Source organism: Oryctolagus cuniculus, chromosome 9, assembly GCF_051225735.1.
Source record: "Oryctolagus cuniculus isolate XC-2025 breed Fujian yellow rabbit chromosome 9, ASM5122573v1, whole genome shotgun sequence".
NCBI lineage: Eukaryota > Metazoa > Chordata > Mammalia > Lagomorpha > Leporidae > Oryctolagus > Oryctolagus cuniculus.
Genome location: NC_142875.1, coordinates 94,999,142 through 95,019,519, shown reverse-complemented (window position 1 = coordinate 95,019,519; position 20,378 = coordinate 94,999,142). Strand labels below are relative to the sequence as shown.

Here is a 20,378-nt window from a genome sequence, read left to right as displayed (position 1 = left end):
CTGACTGGTGTGTTGGGCCCCATCTACCTATCTTCCAAGAACCCAGTGGTGCCTGAGACCTCAGCACTGAGCGCTGTCCGTACTGTGTTTGTTCTCTCTCTCTCTCTCTTTTTTTTTTTTTTTTTAAGATTTATTTTTTTACTTGAGAGGTAGAGTTACAGACAGAGAGAGGTCTTCCATCCACTGGTTCACTCCCTAGAGGGCTGCAACGGCTGGAGATGTGCCGACCCGAAGCCAGGAGCCAAAAGCTTCTTCTGGGTCTCCCACGCGGGTGCAGGGGCCCAAGCACTTGGGCCATCTTCTACTGCTTTCCCAGGCTCATTAGCAGAGAGCTGGATTGGAAATGGAACAGGCGGAACATGAACCTGTGCCCATATGGGATGCCGACGCTGCACTTGGAGGCTCAGCCCACTATGCCACAGTGCCAGCCCCACCGTATTTGTTCTTATACATACACACCTACAATCAAATTATGACCTGTCATGTATGGCAGGCACATGAAGGCTTCTCTTTGGCGTGTCCAAATTGCCAGCCAAGTACTTGCTGTAAGATTATGAATTGTGTATTTGTGGAATTTTCCATGTAGTACTTGGGGGCTGTAGTTGACCACGTGGGTCCGGGCAACCCATGTGGGAGACCTGGATGGAGTTCTAGGCTCCTGGTTTGGGGCTGGCCCAGCCTGGACTCCTGTGGCCATTTGAGGCCACAAGAGTAGATGTCAGCTATCTTACTGTCTCTCCTACTCTCTTTGTCACTCCACCTTTTAAATAAACAAAATAAATATTTTTTTAAATAAGCTTGTTCCCTAAGATAATATTCTGTAGTGTTCTGATTCAAGGAGCTGACCTTTCATTCCTTCAGAATTTCAGATTTAATGTATTTTTTTCCAATGTCACACTTTCTGTAATTTACATAAGCATTTTACAGAAATTTTCTTGCTTGGATATTTAACCTGTTGTATATCCCAGAATTTTAAATGTAAGTTCTAACTTTAAAATTGCTAGTCTGAATTGTTTTTACAGAATTCTCATACCAATGAGACGAAATGTTCTATTCTAAAGTTCAGACACCCCGGAATCCAGCTTGTAGGAATGGATTTCACAACATTCCCATCTGAAAGTCTTTCTTGTGGTTCTGTTCATAGTATCTCTGGCAGAGCTCCCACGATTTATAAGACTTGCTCCAAAGCCACTCATTGAATTGCAACCCTTGTTAGTTCACGGAGGTCAAAGTCTTATTTCTAAATAATGCAACTTGGTATGTCACTCAGAAATTCCAGGAAAAGCTGTTTTCCGTGATTTTCAGTTTCGTTCCAAGCAGCACACAACAGTCATGTTGTTCAGCTCATGAACAAATTAGTAAGTCACTCATATTTAACAAGTGTTGCTCTAAACAGGAACTCGGATTTTCTTCCTGTCTCTTATGGAATCTGAATCTTAAACCGTAAACAAGACGAGCATTTGCCCTAGCAGGAAGACAGTGCTGGAGACACTGCATCCAATGTCAGGTACCTGGGATCGAGTCCCAGCTACACTCTAGATTTCATCTTCCTGCTAATGCACACCAGGGGAGGTGACAGGTAATGGCTTAAGTGATTGGATCCTTGCCATCCATTCGAGAGACCTGGATTGGGTTCCTGGCTTCCAGTTTTGGTCTGGCCCAGCCCTGACCCCTGTCATGGCAGGCATTTGTGGAGTGAACCAGTGGTAGAGGGGAGCTCTGTCTGTCTCCTATCTCTCTGCCTCTCAAATCAATAAACTGATTTTTAAAAACTTAATTAAGTTTTAAGTGAATATTTAGAATTGCCAGTGTTATAAAACTTTAATCATTTTTATTCTAGAAAAGTGTGTAATGATGATTTGTTTTGCTTGTATAGACAAAAAGGATAGCTGATAAAATTTCTTTGCTTATTTTTAGATTTATTTATTTATTTTAGATTATTTATTTTAGACTTACAGAGAGAGGGTGAGGGAGAAGCAGCGAGACAGAGAAGTCTTCTGTCTGTTGGTTCATTTTCCAAATGGCCACAATTACCCACGCTGGGCCACAGGTGGGTAGACCCACAGGTCTCCCATGTGGGTGTGGGGGCCCAAGTACTTGGGCTCATCTCCCACTGCCTTCCCAGGTGCATTAGCAGGGAGCTGGGTTGAGAGCAAAGCCGAAGGGACTCCAACCAGCACTCCAATATGAGATGCTGGCCTCCCAAGGGGCAGCTTAACCCACTACATCACAGTGCCTGCCCCCCCGGGTAAAACTTCACATCAAGATAAATGATCTGAGTGTGCAAAGTGCAGTTCTTGCCCTCCGAGTGCACAGTCTTGTTCTGAAGGCAACCATGTAAAAGTATCATTAGATTATATTTTGGTAAAACAGTTGGGTGAGAAGCTTGAGCACAGAGTAAGAATCTCATTCATTCTAGGAGGTTTAGGAAGGACATCCAGGAAACATGGCACCTGGCTTGGTCTCAAAGAAGGATCAGGTGTTAGAGTAGGAGTAGGTGGGCTTTCTAAGTCCATTTTCCCCTTACTTTCTGCTCGTCCTTACCTTGAGCTATCCTTCCAGCTATAGGCGAGTACTTCAAAAAGCTCATGGAAAATGAGATTTAGAAGATAAATTTATTCGAGTGCAAAATGAAAAATTGAAATCCATGCACATGAGGATTTTTCTACTTTCTGAAGGGATTGGCTGTTCCCAGTTTGTAAGGACTTTTTCAGCTTCATCCCTGAAAGTCTCACGTCGTGGGATGCTCCTTACTCCTGGGCAATCCGGACAGCTGCCCACCCTGGTTGCCTGCCTCGCAATCACACGTTCATGTTCTCGACCGTGCTGCTTTGCTCACATCATGTTACCGTGTAAAATGAGCCATTGCCATTCACTGCCTAGAGGCTCATGCTCATGGATGGCTCAGTTGGGTGACATATGCATAAATGTAGGCACCTGTTGTGTTGTAGACAACACTGCAGCATAGAATACTGAAATGTCTTACTCAAGATCCATGTGACAGGAGCTGGCACTGTGGCTTAGCAGGTAAAGCCACCTGCAGTGCCGGCATCCCATATGGGCACCGGTTGGAGTCCCAGCTGCTCCACTTCCAATCCAGTTCTCTGCTATGGCCTGGGAAAACAGTGGATGATGGCCCAGGTCCTTGGTCCCCTGCACCTGTGGGAGGCTCCAGGCTCCTGGCTTCAGATTGGCCCAGCTCTTACCTTTGTGGCTGTTTGGGGGAGTGAACCAGCAGATGGAAGACCTCTCTCTCTGTTCTCTCTTCCTCTGCCTGTCTGTAACTCTGCCTTTCAAATAAGTAAATAAATCTTTTTTTAAAAAATCCATAAAACAGTGCTAGATTGAATTTAGGGATCAGCATTGTGGCACAATGAGTTAAGCTGCAGCCTGCAATGCTAGTGTCCCATCTCAGCACCAGTTTGAGTCCCAGCTACTCCACTTCCAATCCAGCTCCCTGCTAATGCATCTTGGAAAGCAGCAAAAGATGAGCCAAGTCCTTGGGCCCCTGCACTCATGTGGGAGACCCAGAGGAAGCTCCTGGCTCCTTGCTTCAGCCTAGGGCAGCCTTAGCCGTTGTAGCCATTTGGGGAGTGAACCAGTGATGGAAGTTCTTTCTCTGTGTGTGTGTGTGTCTCTCTCTCTCTGTAACTGTGCCTTTCAAATGAATAAAATTTTTTCTAAAGAAAAAAATTGAATTTAGTTCCTACGCCACGGAATATTCTCAGACATACCCAGCATTTAATCATGTGCTTCCCTGTACCTCCTGAGCCCTTAGGGTCAGGTTAGCCCGGTCCTCCTTCCTTACAGTGTCCTCTACTTGTGGTGTCCACAAACAGGCTTTGTCTAGCTGAAGTGCAAGGCAGAGATGGGGCCTTCTCTCCTGTGTCCAATGCAAGTCATAATGAGAGCATTGTTACTACTTACTAGGCAGTCTGTCAACGCCCGTGAACGGACTTGACAGTTGGACTAAGCTGTCTGGTTCCTTTCGGGAGTCTGAGACACAGGAACAATCACAGTGCTCTGTCCCCGCCAGAGCAGGTGAAGGTGGACAGATGATTCCGGTGCCACACAGCGAGGGCTGCCCGGTGCCCAGGGCCTTGCTTTTGCTTCAAGAAGGAGTTCAGGAGTGAGTCAGAGAATAGTGAATAGTGAACTGCAGATGTTTTATTGAGCAAGCAAAGATAACACACTCCATAGTCAGAGTGAGGCCTGACTAGAGGGCATTGGCCCTGTCTCTGAACTGTTTTTTTTTTTTTTTAATTTATTTTACTTGAAAGTCAGAGTTACAGAGAAGCAGAGGCAGAGAGAGAGAGAGAGAGAGAGAGAGAGAGAGAGAGAAAGTCTTTCATCTACTGGTTCGCTCCCCAAATGGCTGCAACGGCTAGAGCTGAGCCAATCTAAAGCCAGGAGCCAGGAGTTTCTTCCGGGTCTCCCACGTGGGTGCAGGGGCCCAAGGACTTGGGCCATCTTCTACTGCACTCCCTGGCCACAGCAGAGAGCTGGATTGGAAGTGGAGCAGCCAGGACTCAAACCAGTGCCCATATGGGAGGCCGGCACTGACACAGCACCTGCCCCCTCTGCACTATTTTTTAACATTAGATGGGCATTTAATGAAAGGGGAAGCACTTTCTTTTTTTTATTATTTTTATTTTATTTTATTTTTTACAGGCAGAGTGGACAGTGAGAGAGAGAGAGACAGAGAGAAAGGTCTTCCTTTACCGTTGGTTCACCCTCCAATGGCCGCCGCGGCCGGCGCACCGTGCTGATCTGATGGCAGGAGCCAGGTGCTTCTCCTGGTCTTCCATGGGGTACATGGCCCAAGGACTTGGGCCATCCTCCACTGCACTCCCTGGCCACAGCAGAGAGCTGGCCTGGAAGAGGGGCAACCGGGACAGAATCTGGCGCCCCGACTGGGACTAGAACCCAGTGTGCCGGCGCAGCAAGGTGGAGGATTAGCCTATTGAGCCATGGCGCCGGCCAGGGGAAGCACTTTCTAATAAAGTGACATACAGTCTAATAAAGGGAAGGGGTATTTGTGGTTTTTCTGAGAAGTAGGTGAAGATTTTCCTGAATCTGGTTACTGCTCCTCTTTGTTCCTTTTATCATGGCTTCTGGTTAGGTGTGTCATTTAGCTTGCTGAGGTGTTACAAAGAGTGTATAATAAGGTCCATCTAGGTCAGCCTTGGGCCCTACACTGGTGTGACCTTCTCCAGTCAGGGGGGGTCTGTGTATCTTCAGAGCAAGGGGAACCAAACGCATATCCTGTAGGTCTTGGGATAACAGGACCTGTTATCTCCTGGTGGCTCAGCTGCTTCCTCTGCCTCCCTGTCTCACTACCAAACGTTGGATTTGTTTTGAAGCTGGTTGCAGATTTTTACACCCAATCTCAGTGAAGAAATGATTCAAGACTGCTTATGTGACTCATTCAGATGCCACCCACAGCTCCCCAGGCCCCCTGATTTCTCCCTTAGAACTTGAAATGTCAGGGCATAGGTCTTAGCCCATCCATCTTCTGATTAATGGATTGGCTGACAGGCTGAGTCAGTGCAGCCTCCCTGGTCCTAGCTGGGACCTTCAGCCCCGGGACTCTGGCTCTGCCTGAGAATCTGTCCTCACTGGGCACAATGGAGGGCAGATGTCTCTGCATGAGGTCAAATTCTGCACTTGGCAGCGGTAAGGTCTTTATCCAACTCCCTCCTCCTCCTCTTCTGCCTTTACTATTGCTTTGGAGGTAGTGGACTTGACTGGTGCCTAAAGACTGCTGGGATTCTTTTCATTTAAGGTCATGAGAACTGGAATTGGAGCCAGATACAGCCTGGGGTGCAAGTTCCAGCGGTGCTTGTCCTCTTCATTAATTCATTCATTCATTCAATGTAGTCCAGAACAGCATAGGCTTTTTTTCTTTGGGGGGTGGGCAGCTGTAGGCCCCCCCAGACCAATGACCTAACCTACCCTGCCCAAGCATCAGTTTGATATCATAAAAATGAAAATCATTCCATTGATCCTGTCGGTGTGTATGAGTACTTGGTGGCATGGTTTTTTTGTTTTTTGTTTTTTTGGACAGGCAGAGTGGACAGTGAGAGAGAGAGACAGAGAGAAAGGTCTTCCTTTGCCGTTGGTTCACCCTCCAATGGCCGCTGATCCGAAGCCAGGAGCCAGGTGCTTTTCCTGGTCTCCCATGGGGTGCAGGGCCCAAGCACTTGGGCCATCCTCCACTGCACTCCCTGGCCACAGCAGAGAGCTGGCCTGGAAGAGGGGCAACTGGGACAGAATCCGGCGCCCCGACCGGGACTAGAACCCAGTGTGCCGGCGCCGCAAGGCGGAGGATTAGCCTAGTGAGCCGCGGCACCAGCCGGCAAATTGTTCTTAATGACCTGACTACAAGGTCATGGACACAGGTGAATGGTGGGAGGGGCAAGGACACAGGTGAATGGAGGAGGGGCATGAATAAAGATGTTTCTTGGGAAAGGAATGGACACGAGTATGTGGGAGGAGGGCAAGGACACAGGTATATGGGGGAAGGGCCTGTGGAGGAGGAAAGAAGATATAACAGCTGTTTCTCTTGAATTATTGTGTCTGAATTTACAGTACCTCAGTGCCATCCTCACATCTGTCCCTTCCTTGGCCACTTGGAATCTGTTGAAAAGGCCCCTCAGCAGTGCTGCTTCTGTCACAAAGCCTGTCCTCAGTCTCCCTTCCCTGGTCCCTGCCCCCCTGGGCAGCTCTCTCCTCTTTGACCAGGGGAATCTGAGGCCCTCCTTGGACAGGGAGCAGCTGACATCCCAGCTCCTTGCACAGGCGCAGTTTGTGTATTACCAGCGCTGAACTTGACATAGTCTGGCTTTGTGATGTGACACGCTTTGAAATAGTTGTGGGATTTTTGGGGGGAGAGGGGGAGCATTTGATAATAAAAAGTTGTTCCATGTCAAATACAGACAGTCTTGCATAATGCCTTGACATATTCAGTCTGGTGGTGCAAAAGTTTCAGTTTAAAAATAGATTTCCGTGGATTCAAGAGTTTGCTATTCTAGTGAATGCACAACTCCAGCCTTATTAAAAAAGGGATACACACACACACACACACACACACACGCAGCTCTCCTTAGATTTATTATGAAATGAATAGGGGGAGGGGAAGTAAAAGTTTAATTTAATTTAAAGTAGTTCTTACTCGATGGGCCCTTTTGTTGTTAGCGATCCTTAAGCCAAGTGTTGGGTGCCTGCTCATTTGCTCCCTTGCTTTCTACCGCAGGTGCTGGCCTCTGAGCAGCGGGATGCGCCCAGCAGGTGCCAGAGCCAGTCCGATGGCCTTGGAGGTGAGGGGCTGCAGGTGGGGCCGGCGGACTCCGATGTGCACGGGGGTCTGAGCCTCGCCGCCCTGTGGCCGCGGGCGCCCCACCCCAAGAACATGACCACGGCCCAGAACGGCCATGGGCAAGGGGCTGCCATCGCCTGTTCAGCCTGCGAGCCGCAGGACCCCAGCACGGCGACCTGTGAGCATGGAGGCTATGGCGGCGATGCTGAGGCGCAGGGGGCCCGGCTCGGCCCTTCCAGGCTCGTGCGCCTTTTCTCCGTGAGTCGGAAGAGAATGGGCGCCAACCCTGAGAGGCCCCGCTCACTGGTCCTCGTGGGGAATTCCTCGACGTGGAACGCGCTGGCCTCCTTCCGGAAAATGGGCTCTTTCAAAAAGCTGAAGTCTTCAGTCCTACAAGGGATTCAGAACCGAGAGGGGTCGGAACCCTGGAAGGAGGAGGCGTCAGAACGCGACCCGGCCAAACCCCTGGCCAACGGGGCGGGGCCAGGGGGCCTGCCCCGCAGGGGCTCCCCCTCGGCCTCGACGAGGGAGCCCCACAGGACCGGGGAGGAGGCGGCGTCCGACTGCTCGGACCCCGAGGACGCTGACGACGACGCCTTCCAGAGGAGCACCCACCGCTCCCGCAGCATCCGCAGGGCCTATGGGCTGGGCCGCATCAGCTTGGCGGACGCAGAGAAGCGCCAGGGACCCCGGGGCCACGCCGAGCCTCTGTCCCCGGTCATGCAGGAGCCCACGCTGTGTGAGATCCTAGTGAAAGAGTCCGAGAACAACAGCATCGTCTACCGGAGGAGCAAGAGCACAGACAACCTGAGCTTCCTGAAGAAGAGCTCCTTCAAACGCAAGTCCACGTCCAACCTGGCCGACCTGCGCGGGGCGCACGAAAAGCCACAGGCGCCGCCCCGGACCCTGAGCAGCTCCTCCGCAGACTCGGAAAAGCTCGGCGGGTCCGAGAGAAGGACGAAGCGCTGGCGGAGCCCGATCAGGGCCAAGGACTTCGACAGGGTCCTCAAACTCGTGAGCAACGTGACCGACGCCGCCTGGAAGAGAGAGGGCCCTAAAGGCAGCGCCGCGTCTCCTGTGGGAGCCCCATCCCCCGTGGGAGCCCCATCCCCCTTGGGGGCCCCGTCCCCCGCGGAGGCCCCGCCGAGGCTCGGGCTGCACAGCAGGCTGCACGACGACTACTCCCGCCGGGTGTCCAGCTGCAGCGAGCGGGACAGAAGGCGCGCGGCGTCACCCGCGCTCAGCGCCCCCTCGTCCTGCGCCGCAGCCGCCTCCCGGGATGCCCGAATAGACGTTGACACCGCTGTGTTTCCGCTGGAAGCCCGAAACTCTCGTGCGTCGGAAAGCGATGGCCCCTGTGCCAGCAGCGCCTCTTCAAGTCCCATGGCTTTGGAATCGCCCAGCAGAGACCCCAGTGAGCCGCTGTCGGGCAGCCAGTTCACCTTGGAGCCGGAGCAGCCTCCCACCCCGCTGAGGCCCACCTCGCCCAAGCCCCAGAGTCCCCAGAGTCCCCAGAGCCCCCAGAGCCCCGGGCTGCTCAAGTATCCCAACACTCTCAGTGCGCCGTCGCTGAGTTCGGTGGAAAGTGAAGAACAGGCCGAGGACCCTGCTCAGCGGAGGATCCTGCAGGAGGTCGTGCAGACCGCGGGCAGCGAAGAGAGCAGCAGGGACGCCGGCCCCGGGAGCCATCCTCAGCTGACCCTCAGCGGGGCAGCTGGTCGGGAGGAAAGGAATGAGGAGGTAGGTGTCCGCGCGGGGCGACGGAGATTTCCAAGCTGCTCAGGGATTGTCCTTGGTCCTTACCCTTCCTTCCGCAGAGACTGCATGTCCCTGGGCGAATTGTGTCACCGAGATTAATGGGAACGGAAGTTATCCAATTGCGATGTCCCAGGTTCACGGGTTTTTTAAAATGAATTGCTGGCCGGCGCCACGGCTCACTAGGCTAATCCTCCGCCTTGCGGCGCCGGCACACCGGGTTCTAGTCCCGGTCTGGGTGCCGGATTCTGTCCCGGTTGCCCCTCTTCCAGGCTAGCTCTCTGCTGTGGCCAGGGAGTGCAGTGGAGGATGGCCCAAGTGCTTGGGCCCTGCGCCCCATGGGAGACCAGGAGAAGTACCTGGCTCCTGGCTTCGGCTAAGGTGTGAATTCCTTGAGATGACATTTACAACACCACTCATTCCCAAGGCACTATTAGTTGGATTCTGGGTGGAGGGAGAGACCCTGAAAAGCCTTCTTCCACTCCATTCAGCTGTTAGGTACTTTCTGGTTATTCGTTATGGAAGCAGTTTTTATTACCTGTGTCTGACTTCTTTATATTTTAAGCTGTTTCTCTGCCCTTTCGAGCAGACATCTAAATGAAATGCTTTGTGTTAAGTGGCCCTTACTTGTTCTGAATCTGTTTTCTTTCCTGGGAGTGGATTAGGAACATGCCGTTTGATACCTGTCAACCCCTGAAGTGTGCTTGTTCAGAGACATTTTTATGATGGTTATTGTGCTTATTTTTAGAGTAGAGCATAAGGATTTCGTGAATCGAGTCAGGTAGTTACTGTCAAGGCTACAAGAGCAATGTTCTTTTCATATCCTTCAAACATGCAGGCATTTTTACTCTGTAATTTTCATTTTTTAAGTGCACTCAGTAATACTTACCTTACATAGCTGAACGAGGTGGGAGTGCATCCATGTGGATTTACTGCAAATTATTCGTCGTGTACATCCTGAGATGATCTTAGAGGCATAAATGGGTGCTTGCCATGGAAAACAGTCTCCCGGCAGGCACTCCTTCCCACCGACCCCTGGAGAGCACCTCCGCTCTGTGTTAAAAGTCCGATGAGTGACTGCATAGCAATGTATGCAAACACAAAAGCCAGCACACAGCCAAACTGCCATCCATATTTTTGACCTTTGCTGTAGAGACACATAGATAGTAGAACCTTTCAAGAAAGACCTAAAAGGCAGCACCACTGTAGAGAACTTACAGGAGATTCAGCTCAGCCTGGAGGATCCCTGGTTGCTCAGAGCCCTGGGCAGCCAGAGAATGGAGGCAGCCTCACTCCTGTGGACTGGGTTCCCCCAGAGGCCTCAGGGCTGGTTTGTCCAGCAGAGATCTTGAATATTGATGACTACCCACTTATTTGCATATTGGGAAAAGAAGCCAGTGAAACAGTTGTAAGGACACAGGACCATTGGCAGCCTTGGGAAGGAGTCCCAGCTCCATCAGGTGTGGTCTGAACAATTGGCAACACCTGACCCGGCGTGAGCATCACTCATTCCTGGCTGCTCCACTGAAACCTTCCTTCCTAAAAGAGAATTTTCCTGAGTCTAGAAGATTCTTTCTGTGGTAAGGGTAAGATTTTATTTTCTGTTTAACAAAATGACTCTTAAAAATGTTTTATTGCTGAGTATATATTAGATGCAAGATTTAGTGTCTGACTTAGTCACTTGCCAAGTTGTGTGTGTGTGTGTGTGTGTGTGCTTGCTATTAATTACATATGACTTAATTTCTTCCCACAAGAGATCACCAAAGAGAAAAAACATTGGTATTGAAATTCTGTTTATAAAAGTGCACACATGGTGATAATTCTACAAATTTGCCTCAAGATATTTATCACATTTTAAAGTTGCATTAATTTCCTTGAAATTCTTATAAAAAAGAGAAAATGCAAGAATAATGATGATTTTATACAACTTGCATGTTATAGACTGGGAATCGCTGAAGTTACTTGCAGAACAGTGTTTGTAAAAATGACCTACAAGCTTCTCTTTTAGCTGGCACTGAGAAACAGTGCAAACAAAATGAAGCAAAAAAAAAAAAAAAAAAAAAAAAAAAAAAAAAAAAAAAAACCTTTGCAAAATTCAAGAATTCTGGACCTCATGGATTAAAAACTGTTTTATCCATTTTATATAGCATTATACAAGATTGAATTTTCTGCCTGTATTTTAATATGCAGCCTGTTGCTTTTTATCTAGTTCATTCGTAGTATAGTTCTTCTTTGAAGTTTTTTTTTCTTCTTTGAAGTTTAAAGCAAATTTAAGCTGTTTCTATTGTTGAATGTAAAAAGGTGGAAGATACATATATTGTGGTTCTATTCAAAATGTGTACAATATATTTGCAAAGAATCACGGGAAACAGAGCCGGCGCCGTGGCTCAATAGGCTAATCCTCCACCTTGCGGCGCCGGCACACCGGGTTCTAGTCCCGGTCGGGGCGACGGATTCTGTCCCGGTTGCCCCTCTTCCAGGCCAGCTCTCTGCTATGGCCAGGGAGTGCAGTGGAGGATGGCCCAGGTGCTTGGGCCCTGCACCCCATGGGAGACCAGGAAAAAGCACCTGGATCCTGGCTCCTGCCATCGGAGCAGCGCGGTGCGCCGGCTGCAGCGGCGGCCATTGGAGGGTGAACCAACGGCAAAGGAAGACCTTTCTCTCTCTGTCTCTCTCTCACTGTCCACTCTGCCTGTCAAAAAAAAAAAAAAAAAAAAAAAAAAAGAATCACGGGAAACAAAAAATGCATGGATTTTTTTTTTTGCAGGAAAATAAATGTATCTTTTAATTTCATTTTCCATGAACTTGTTTAAGCACCTCACATTATAGTGCACTTTCAATAAGCAAGAATATCTTTTATTTAGAATAATTTCTTTTTAACGTACTTCCCTACAATGACAAAATAATCTTTGAAAAGTTATAAGCAGTTTAAGAAGATCCTGCGTGACTGGGAATCAGAGCTGGAAATTTGTGCTGCTCTTATTTACAAAGCATGTTCTCCTTCTGCCACCTAGTGGTGAGCTTTGTTGTTCAAACTGTTTGGAGCAGGTCCCTGAAGTTGTCACCTGCTTGAAAAACGCATCTTGGCATTTACTTGTTGGTAGTGCTGCCTGGTCCCTATAAACGTACAAGCACTGGAGTTTAGAGTGTTACAGCTGGTTTCTGGATAGGACTTTGGCCTTCTGTTCCTGCAGTAGATGGCTCTTTAATTAATTAATTAATTAATTTTTTTTTTTGACAGGCAAAGTTCGACAGTGAAAGAGAGAGAGAGACAGAGAGAAAGGTCTTCTTTTGCTGTTGGTTCATCCCCCAAGTGGCCGCTATGGCCGATGTGCTGCACCCATCCGAAGCCAGGAGCCAAGTGTTTCCTCCTAGTCTCCCATGTGGGTGTAGGGCCCAAGGACCTAGGCCATCCTCCACTGCACTCCCGGGCCACAGCAGAGAGCTGGACTGAAAGAGGAGCAACCGGGACAGAACCGGCACCCCAACTGGGACTAGAACCCAGGGTGCCAGCGCCACAGGTGGAGGATTAACCTAGTGAGCCGCCGTGCCGGCCTAATTAATTAATTTTTAAAGATTTATCTTATTTGGGCCGGTGCCATGGCTCACTTGGCTAATACTCCACCTGCGGCACTGGCACCCCGGGTTCTAGTCTCGGTTGGGGAACCGAATACTAGTCCCGGTTGCTCCTCTTCCAGTCAGGCTCTCTGCTGTGGCCTGGGAAAGCAGTGGAGGATGGTCCAAGTGCTTGGACCCCTGCACCTGCATGGGAGACCAGGAGGAAGCACCTGGCTTCTGGCTTCTGATCGTCGCAGTGCCGGCCATAGCGGCCATTAGGTGAGTGAACCAACGGAAGGAAGACCTTTCTCTGTCTCTCTCTCTCACTGTCTATAACTCTCTCTCTTTCTCTCTCTCTCTCTCTCTCTCTCTTTCACTGTCTAACTCTGCCTGGCAAAAAAAAAAAAAAAAAAAAAAAGATTTATCTTATTTATTTGAAAGATTGGGGGGGAGGCCGGCGCCACGGCTCACTAGGCTAATTCTCCGCCTTGCGGCGCCGGCACACCAGGTTCTAGTCCCGGTCGGGGCGCCGGATTCTGTCCCGGTTGCCCCTCTTCCAGGCCAGCTCTCTGCTGTGGCCAGGGAGTGCAGTGGAGGATGGCCCAAGTGCGTGGGCCCTGTACCCCATGCGAGACCAGGAGAAGCACCTGGCTCCTGCCATCGGATCAGCGCGGTGTGCCGGCCGCAGCGCGCCAGCCGCGGCAGCCATTGGAGGGTGAACCAACAGCAAAAAGGAAGACCTTTCTCTCTGTCTCTCTCTCTCACTATTCACTCTGCCTGTCAAAAAAAAAAAAAAGATGGGGGGGTGGGTAGGGGGTGCCTTCCATGTGTGGGTTCACTCCCCAAATGGCTGCAACAGCTGGAACCGAGCTGATCCCAAGCCAAGAGCCAGGAGCTTCTTCTTGGTCTCCCACATGGGAGCAGGGGCCCAATGAGTTGAGCCATCCTCTCTGCTTTCCCAGGCACGTTAGCAGGGGGCTGGATGGGAATGGAGCAGCCAGGACTCGAACCAGTGCCTATGTGGGATGCTGGCGCTGCAGGCCTGGGCTTTAACCCACTGTGCCACAGCATTGGCCCCCTAATTTATTTTTAAATTTCTTTATTTTTATTTATTTGAAAGGCAGAGACAGAGGAAGATGTTCCATCTGCTGGTTCACTCTCCAGGTGTCTACAATAGTCAGGGCTGGGCTAAGCTGAAGCTCTCTCACATGGGTGACAGAGAATCAAGAATTTGAACATTGCCTGCTGCCTCCCAGGGTGTACAATAGCAGGAAACTGGAATCAGAAGCAGAGCTGGTACTGGAACCCATGCATTCTTACTGGAACACACGCATTCCAATCAGTGTCTTAACCTTTATGTCAAATGCTCACCCCTAGATAGCTCTTTTAAACAAAACAAGCTAATTGTGGGGCCAGCATTGTGTCATAACAGGTAAAGCCACCACCTGCCATGTCAGCACCTCTACGGGCACCAGTTTGTATCCCAGCTGCTCCACTTCTACGCACACTTGATCTTAGCCAAAAGGCCGAGAAACGATTCCACTTCCAATCCAGCTCCCTGCTAATGGCCTGGGGAAAGCAGCAGAGGTTGGCCCAGGTGCTTGGACCCCTGCACCCACGTGGAAGACCCGGAGGAAGCTCCTGGCTTGGCCTGGCCCAGCCCCAGCTTTTGTGGCCACTTGGGGAATGAGCCAGACCTCTCTCTCTGTAACTCTGCCTTTCAGATACATAAATAAATCTTTAAAACAAAACAGTCATGTCCCTTTCCAGGACAAACTATAGTCTTTTGATAAGTGTTTCTAATTTGATGGACCCTGGCTCTGCTATTAAAATATTGATAATGTTGGCAAACTGGGCAAAAACTGTTCAACTTCTCAGGGCCTCGGTCTTCTCAAGGGTGAAATGTGGAATGTCTTCATCTGCCTTTATCTAAGAACCAATGAAACTATGCATGTTGAACTCTTGGCCCAGCATTCTAACACTGGCTGCCACTGTGTGCCTGTCACTGTCCACTTAGATGATTTTCCATCCTAGATTGATGTGACTGCTTAAGACGACATGAGGGGCTGGTGCTGTGGTGTAGCAGGTTAAGCTGCCGCCTGCAGTGCCAGCATGCCATATGGGTGCCAGTTTGAGACCCGGCTGCTTTACTTCCGATCCAGCTCTCTGCTATGGCCTGGGAAAGCAGTGGAAGATGACCCAAGTCCTTGGGCCCCTGCACCCGTGTGGGAGACCTGGAAGAGGATCCTGGCTTCGGATTGGCGCAGCTCTGGCCATTGCGGCCAGTTGGGGAGTGAACCAGTGAGGGGAAGACCTCTCTCTCTCTCTCTCTCTCTCTCTCTCTGCCTCTCCTTTTCTCTTTGTGTAACTCTGACTTTCAAATAAATAAATAAATAAATCTTTTAAAAAAAGAAAAAAAGATAGGGGTGAATTAAGGTCTGTTTCCTCCAGAGTTCTTTTTTTTTTTTTTTTTTCTGATGGACCACTGTATTATAGTCTTAAGAGCATTGGGAAATTCTTCAAGCAATTAGTTGACAATCATTAATTTTTGAAAATGCATTGAGTTGTCATGTAATGTAACACTGATATGTTCATTCAATAATGGGTCACCCTGAATGTGTCGAGCACCTAGCAGGTGTCTGTGCTCTCTGGGGGACATGGGTAATGCCAGCGAGTATGCATGTGCATCCAGATGTGTCTGACTTACAGAAGAACTGTGCAGGATGGGTTAGACACCACACAGGAGGATTTCAGAAGAGATGCAGTTCTCACCCAAGTATCGGCTTCACCAGGGTAACTGAATCTGAGCTGGGGAAGCAGTGGAAGATGGTCTCCCGTACCCGCACGGGAGACCTGGAGGAAGCTCCTGGCTCCTGGCTTGGAGGATCAGTGCAGTTCCAGCTGTTATTGCCGTCTAGGGAGTGAACCAGTGGATGGAAGACCTCTGTTTCTCTGCCTCTGCCTCTCTGTAACTCCACCTTTCAAATAAATAGATAAATCTTTGGAAAAAAAAGAAAAAAATGAAGTAGGATTTCTATAGGTAGTTATGAATAGGATAGCGGGACATGTCAGTAAGATGCAGTAGCTTGGATAGGTGTGCAGAGATATTCTGTGATTGGAGAGAATTGGAAGTAATGTAACTTGATTTTTATATAGGGTAATAATCCAAGTTAAGATGAATCTGTTGGCTGGTGCTGCGGCTCAATAGGCTAATCCTCCACCTGCGGCACCAGCACACGGGGTTCTAGTCCTGGTCGGGGCGCTGGATTCTGTCCCGGTTGCCCCTCTTCCAGGCCAGCTCTCTGCTGTGGCCCGGGAGTGCAGTGGAGGATGGCCCAAGTGCTTGGGCCCTGCACCCACATGGGAGACCAGGAGAAGCACCTGGCTCCCAGCTTCGGATCAGCGAGATGCGCCGGCCGCAGCGCACGTGCTGCGGGCCATTGGAGGGTGAACCAACAGCAAAAAGGAAGACCTTTCTCTCTGTCTCTCTCTCTCACTATCCACTCTGCCTGTTTAAAAAAAAAAAAAAAAAAAAAAAAAAAAAAAAAAACCTGTTAAGTCTAAATCACAAGCACTTTGAATTCCAGGGTAAAGAGTCTATGAAGAATAGTCAGACCTTGGTGTATCCATAGGAGTGGTTCCAAGACCTTCCAAAATCTGCAGATGCCCAAATCCCTTATGGGAGTAGCATTTGCATGGAACCTGCATACATCCTCCTGTAGACTTTGCATCTTCTCTGGATGACTTACAACACCTAATACAATGTAAATGCTGCATGGATAGTTGTTATATGCATTGTTTAGGAAGTATGGCAAGAAAAAAGTCTACAAATGTTTCAGTGCAGGACAAAGGTTTCCCCCAAATATTTTCCCTCTAGGTTGGTAGGATTGGCAGATGCAAACTCCCTAGATACAGACTGCACTTAGTATGCACTGAGAGACCAGAAACATTTATGAGCAGAGACAAGATAGGCTAGATCCTGTGCTGAAGGGAACTGAATTCACTGTGGATAGAGAATCAGGAAGAAAGGCGCCCAGAGGAAAAAGCTGTCAGGAGTTTATTGTTCAAGAGCTGTCAGGTGATCAGGGCGTGAAATGTAAGTAAGGGTGGACGTGGAAGACGTAAAGGAGGAGCAGCAGTGGCTGACACTGGAAGACAGACCACACACAACTGATAGTTATACCCGTGGTTCGTCCACACCTGCTGTGTGCCAGGCATAGGGAAAACAAATAGTTAAAAAAATGTGTCCTTATCCTTGTGAGTTCATAGTCTAATTGGTAGCCTGGAATGTATCCAGGCAGTTTACACTCTGTGATAAATGCTGCTCCTGAGAACCTACAGTGCCATGGGAGCACCAGACTGGAATTAATCACTGCAGGTGAAAAGTAGCAGAACAGAAGAGCTGGATGGGATATTACAGGAAGACTGGGGCCGGGGGCCCGGGGTAACAGTGATGCGTGGCCTGGTCTTCCACAAGGAGGAGGCAGGTACTGCAGCTGGGTCTCAGCTCTGCTGCTCACTAGTTCTCTGCTTACTCAATGGTCTTCTCACCTCTCTCCCCTATAAATGGGGGTGATAAGAGTTATCACTGCATAGGGTGGCTGTGAAGAGTAAATGAAGCGAGAGCCCCGTATTGTGGTGCAGCGGTTAAGCCTACATTCGGGATCCCTGCATTCCATGTCAGAATGCCTGGGTTCAAGTCCTGCCTCTGCTTCCAATCCAACTTCCTGCTAATGTGCACCCCAGAGGTAACAGATGATGACTCAAGTACTTGGGTCCCTGCCACCCACGTGGGAGACCAAGATGGAGCTCCTGGCTCCTCATTTCAGCCTGACCCAGCCCTGGTTGTTGTGGGCATTTGGGAAGGGAAACAGTAGGTGAAAGACATTCTCTCTCTTTCTCATTCTTACTTTCAAATAAAAACAAATAAATCTGCTTTTTTGCTGCATCTACGGCGAGAATGAAGACCATTTGCAACAATCAGACTGTCAGCATTCCAGAAAATGTCGACGTCAACCTAAAGGGGCACAGAGTTATCATGAGGCGTCCCAGAGGAACCTGTGGAGGGACTTCAGTCACGTCTACGTAGAACTCAGGCTCCCCGGAAAGGAAAAGCAGAGGCTGTGGGTTGACCAATGGTGGGGAAGTAGAAAGGAACTGGCAACCGTTCGCACTGTCTGTAGACATGGGCAGAATCTGATCGCGGGGGTTACATGGGGCTCTGTTTCAAGATGAGGTCTGTGTGTGCTCACTTCCCCAACAGTGTGCTTGCTCAGGAGAATGGGTCTCTTGTTATCCTCCAAGATTTCCTGGGTGAAAAGTACATCCCTAGGGTTCGGATGAGGCACGGTATTACTTGTTCATATCTCAAGCCCAGAGAGATGAATTAGCCCTCAGAAGCAAGGACACTGAACTTGTTTGAAATTCAGCTGCCTTGATTCAGCAGGCGGCAACAGTTAAAAACAAGGATATTGACAAATTTAGGGATGGCTATGTCTCTGAAAAAGGAACAGTTGTGGAGGGGTGGGAGTGTGGGTGGGAGGGCTGATATGATGGGAAGAAGAGCTATATTCCTAAAGTTGTACTTAGGAAATTTGTATTCCTTAAAAAATAAATTAAAAAATAGTTAACTGGCAAAAAAAAATCTAAAAGTTGTCTGGCTACAGAAGCAAGAACCCGATTATGCCTCGTGGCATTTTAATAATGCAATAAAGGATTTATTGATTTGACCCTTCAAAATAAGTAAATAAATAAACCTTAAAACAATAAAATAAACGAGGTGAGATAGGCACCTAACAGCCCTGAGTATGTCTGCAGATAAGTGTCCAGTGGAGGGACTGACCCGCTGTGACCAGGGAACTGCGAATTGCTGTCCGTAACTTCCTCAGGGGTTGGGTGGGTGGAGAAGTGGGAGATAAGGTTGGCAGATAGGTCTGAACTTGATTAGGGAGGGCCTTACTTAGGTCTGTGGATCTGGACTTTGCCCTGCAGGCAGTGGAAGGGCAGAGATTGTGTCTGAGCAGGCCTGCAGAACAGAACACTTGTGTGGCTGAGGTGGACCAGACCAGCTTGTAGACAGGGCCGGGGTGCGGTAGCCAAGAGAGAGACACTGTCCTTCAGTACTTGAGTCCAGGGGTTGGAGATGGAGGGATGGAATGGGTTCATTAAAATTTTTTTTTATTTTTTTATTTATTTGAGAGGCAAAGATGGACAAATAGAGAGATCTCCTATCCACTGGTTCACTCCTCCAAACGCTCATACCAGCAGTGGTTAGGCTGGGGCCAGGATCTCAATTCGAGTCTCTCATGTGGGTCGTAAGGACCCGACCACTTCAGCCATTGCCTGCTGCCTCCCAGGGTCGCGGTTTCTGTTTTTAACATGTGTTTGGATGTTGATGGGAGAAAGCTCTCAAAGAAGGTAGGTGACTGGGTAGACTCGTGCTTTGGCATGCCACCAATCAACAAGCCACCAAAAGAACCAACTGGACAGAGAGAGGAAGGGTTCTTTTTTATTTTTTTCCCTAAAGATTTATTAATTGATTTATTTGAAAGGCAAAGTTACAGAGAGAGGGAGAAAGAGATCAATCTTCCATCTGCTCATTCACGCCCCAAATAGCCACAAAGCCAAGGGTGACCCAAGCCAAACCCAGGAGCCTGGAACTCCATCCAAGTGTCCCACGTGAGTGGTGGGCCATCTTCTGTTTCTTTCCCAGACCATTAGCAGGGAGCTGGATCAGAAGTGGAGCAGCCAGAATTTGAACCAGTGTTCACATGGGATGCTGGTTTCACAGGCTGTGGCTTAACACAGCTATGCCACAACACTGACCCCGAGGACTGCAGAATTCGTGGCAGTACCAAAAGCCAAAAGGTCTAAAATAAAGCCTCCCTGTAACCTTGTAGTTCTGGAATACTCCCGGTGATGAACAGGGGCTAAAGTCAGAACTACTTTGAATTGGAATGAAGGATTGTGGAGTTTTATGATGGTAATGGATGATACTTCCTAAATAATGAAAGCTCAAAGGTACATATTAATTAGAGGAACAGATCCATGATACAATTTAGTCTGTAGATTGTCAAAGCATTCCTGTTTTTAAATATTTATTTATTTTCATTTTTATTTAACAAACATAGACAGACAGATAGCTTCCACCTGCTGGTTCACTCCCCAGATGCCCACAACAGCCAGGGCTGAAACCAAGAGCCCAGAATTCAATCCAGGTGTCCATGTGGGTGGTAAGGACCCAACCACCTGAGCCTTCAGCTCCTGTTTCCCAGCGTGTACATAAGTAGGAAGCTGGATTGCAAGCAGAGGAGCTGGGACTTAAACCCAGCACTTTCATATGGGATGCAGGTGTCCCACTGTTGACTTACCCATTATGCCAAATGCTTACCCGTAGACATTACTCATTAGGTGCCCAATGTCCAGTTAGGGGATATTAAGCATTCCGGAGTTTAGAAATTATACATAGCTGCTCCAAAGATCCATTTCTAGAAGCAGAAAGATGATGTGTTTATGGAAATAAATGTAACCCCAGAAAGTTTGCCCAAGATTTTTTCAGCAATCTTACTGAGGTATAAATCGCATAGCATCCAATTCATCCATTGTAAGTATACAGTTTACTTAGTTTCAGGACATTTACAGTTGTGCAGCTACTGCCATAGTTAAAAGACAAACACTTCCATCACCCTGAACAGTTCTCCCAGGCCCCTTTGCAGCCAGTCCCTGTTCCCATCCAAGAGCAGGCAAC

The 20,378-nt window shown here is 48.9% G+C and overlaps 1 protein-coding gene and 1 pseudogene across 5 annotated transcripts in view; both read left to right on the top strand.

Moving 5' to 3' along the window:
• Positions 1 to 20,378, top strand: part of SPATA13 (spermatogenesis associated 13) — a 167,165-nt gene that overhangs the window by 70,009 nt on the left and 76,778 nt on the right. For all 4 annotated transcript variants that reach the window (XM_070049161.2, XM_089303738.1, XM_070049160.2 and 1 more), the window contains one exon: positions 7,256 to 9,058. In XM_070049161.2, coding sequence (XP_069905262.2) covers positions 7,412 to 9,058 — 1,647 coding nt within the window. In that variant the 5' untranslated portion in view covers positions 7,256 to 7,411. Of the gene's footprint in view, positions 1 to 7,255; positions 9,059 to 20,378 lie in introns of those variants that run through there.
• Positions 12,803 to 18,179, top strand: LOC127492128 (large ribosomal subunit protein uL6 pseudogene; annotated as a pseudogene). Its single transcript, XR_016213716.1, has one exon. The product of XR_016213716.1 is annotated as a large ribosomal subunit protein uL6 pseudogene (transcript).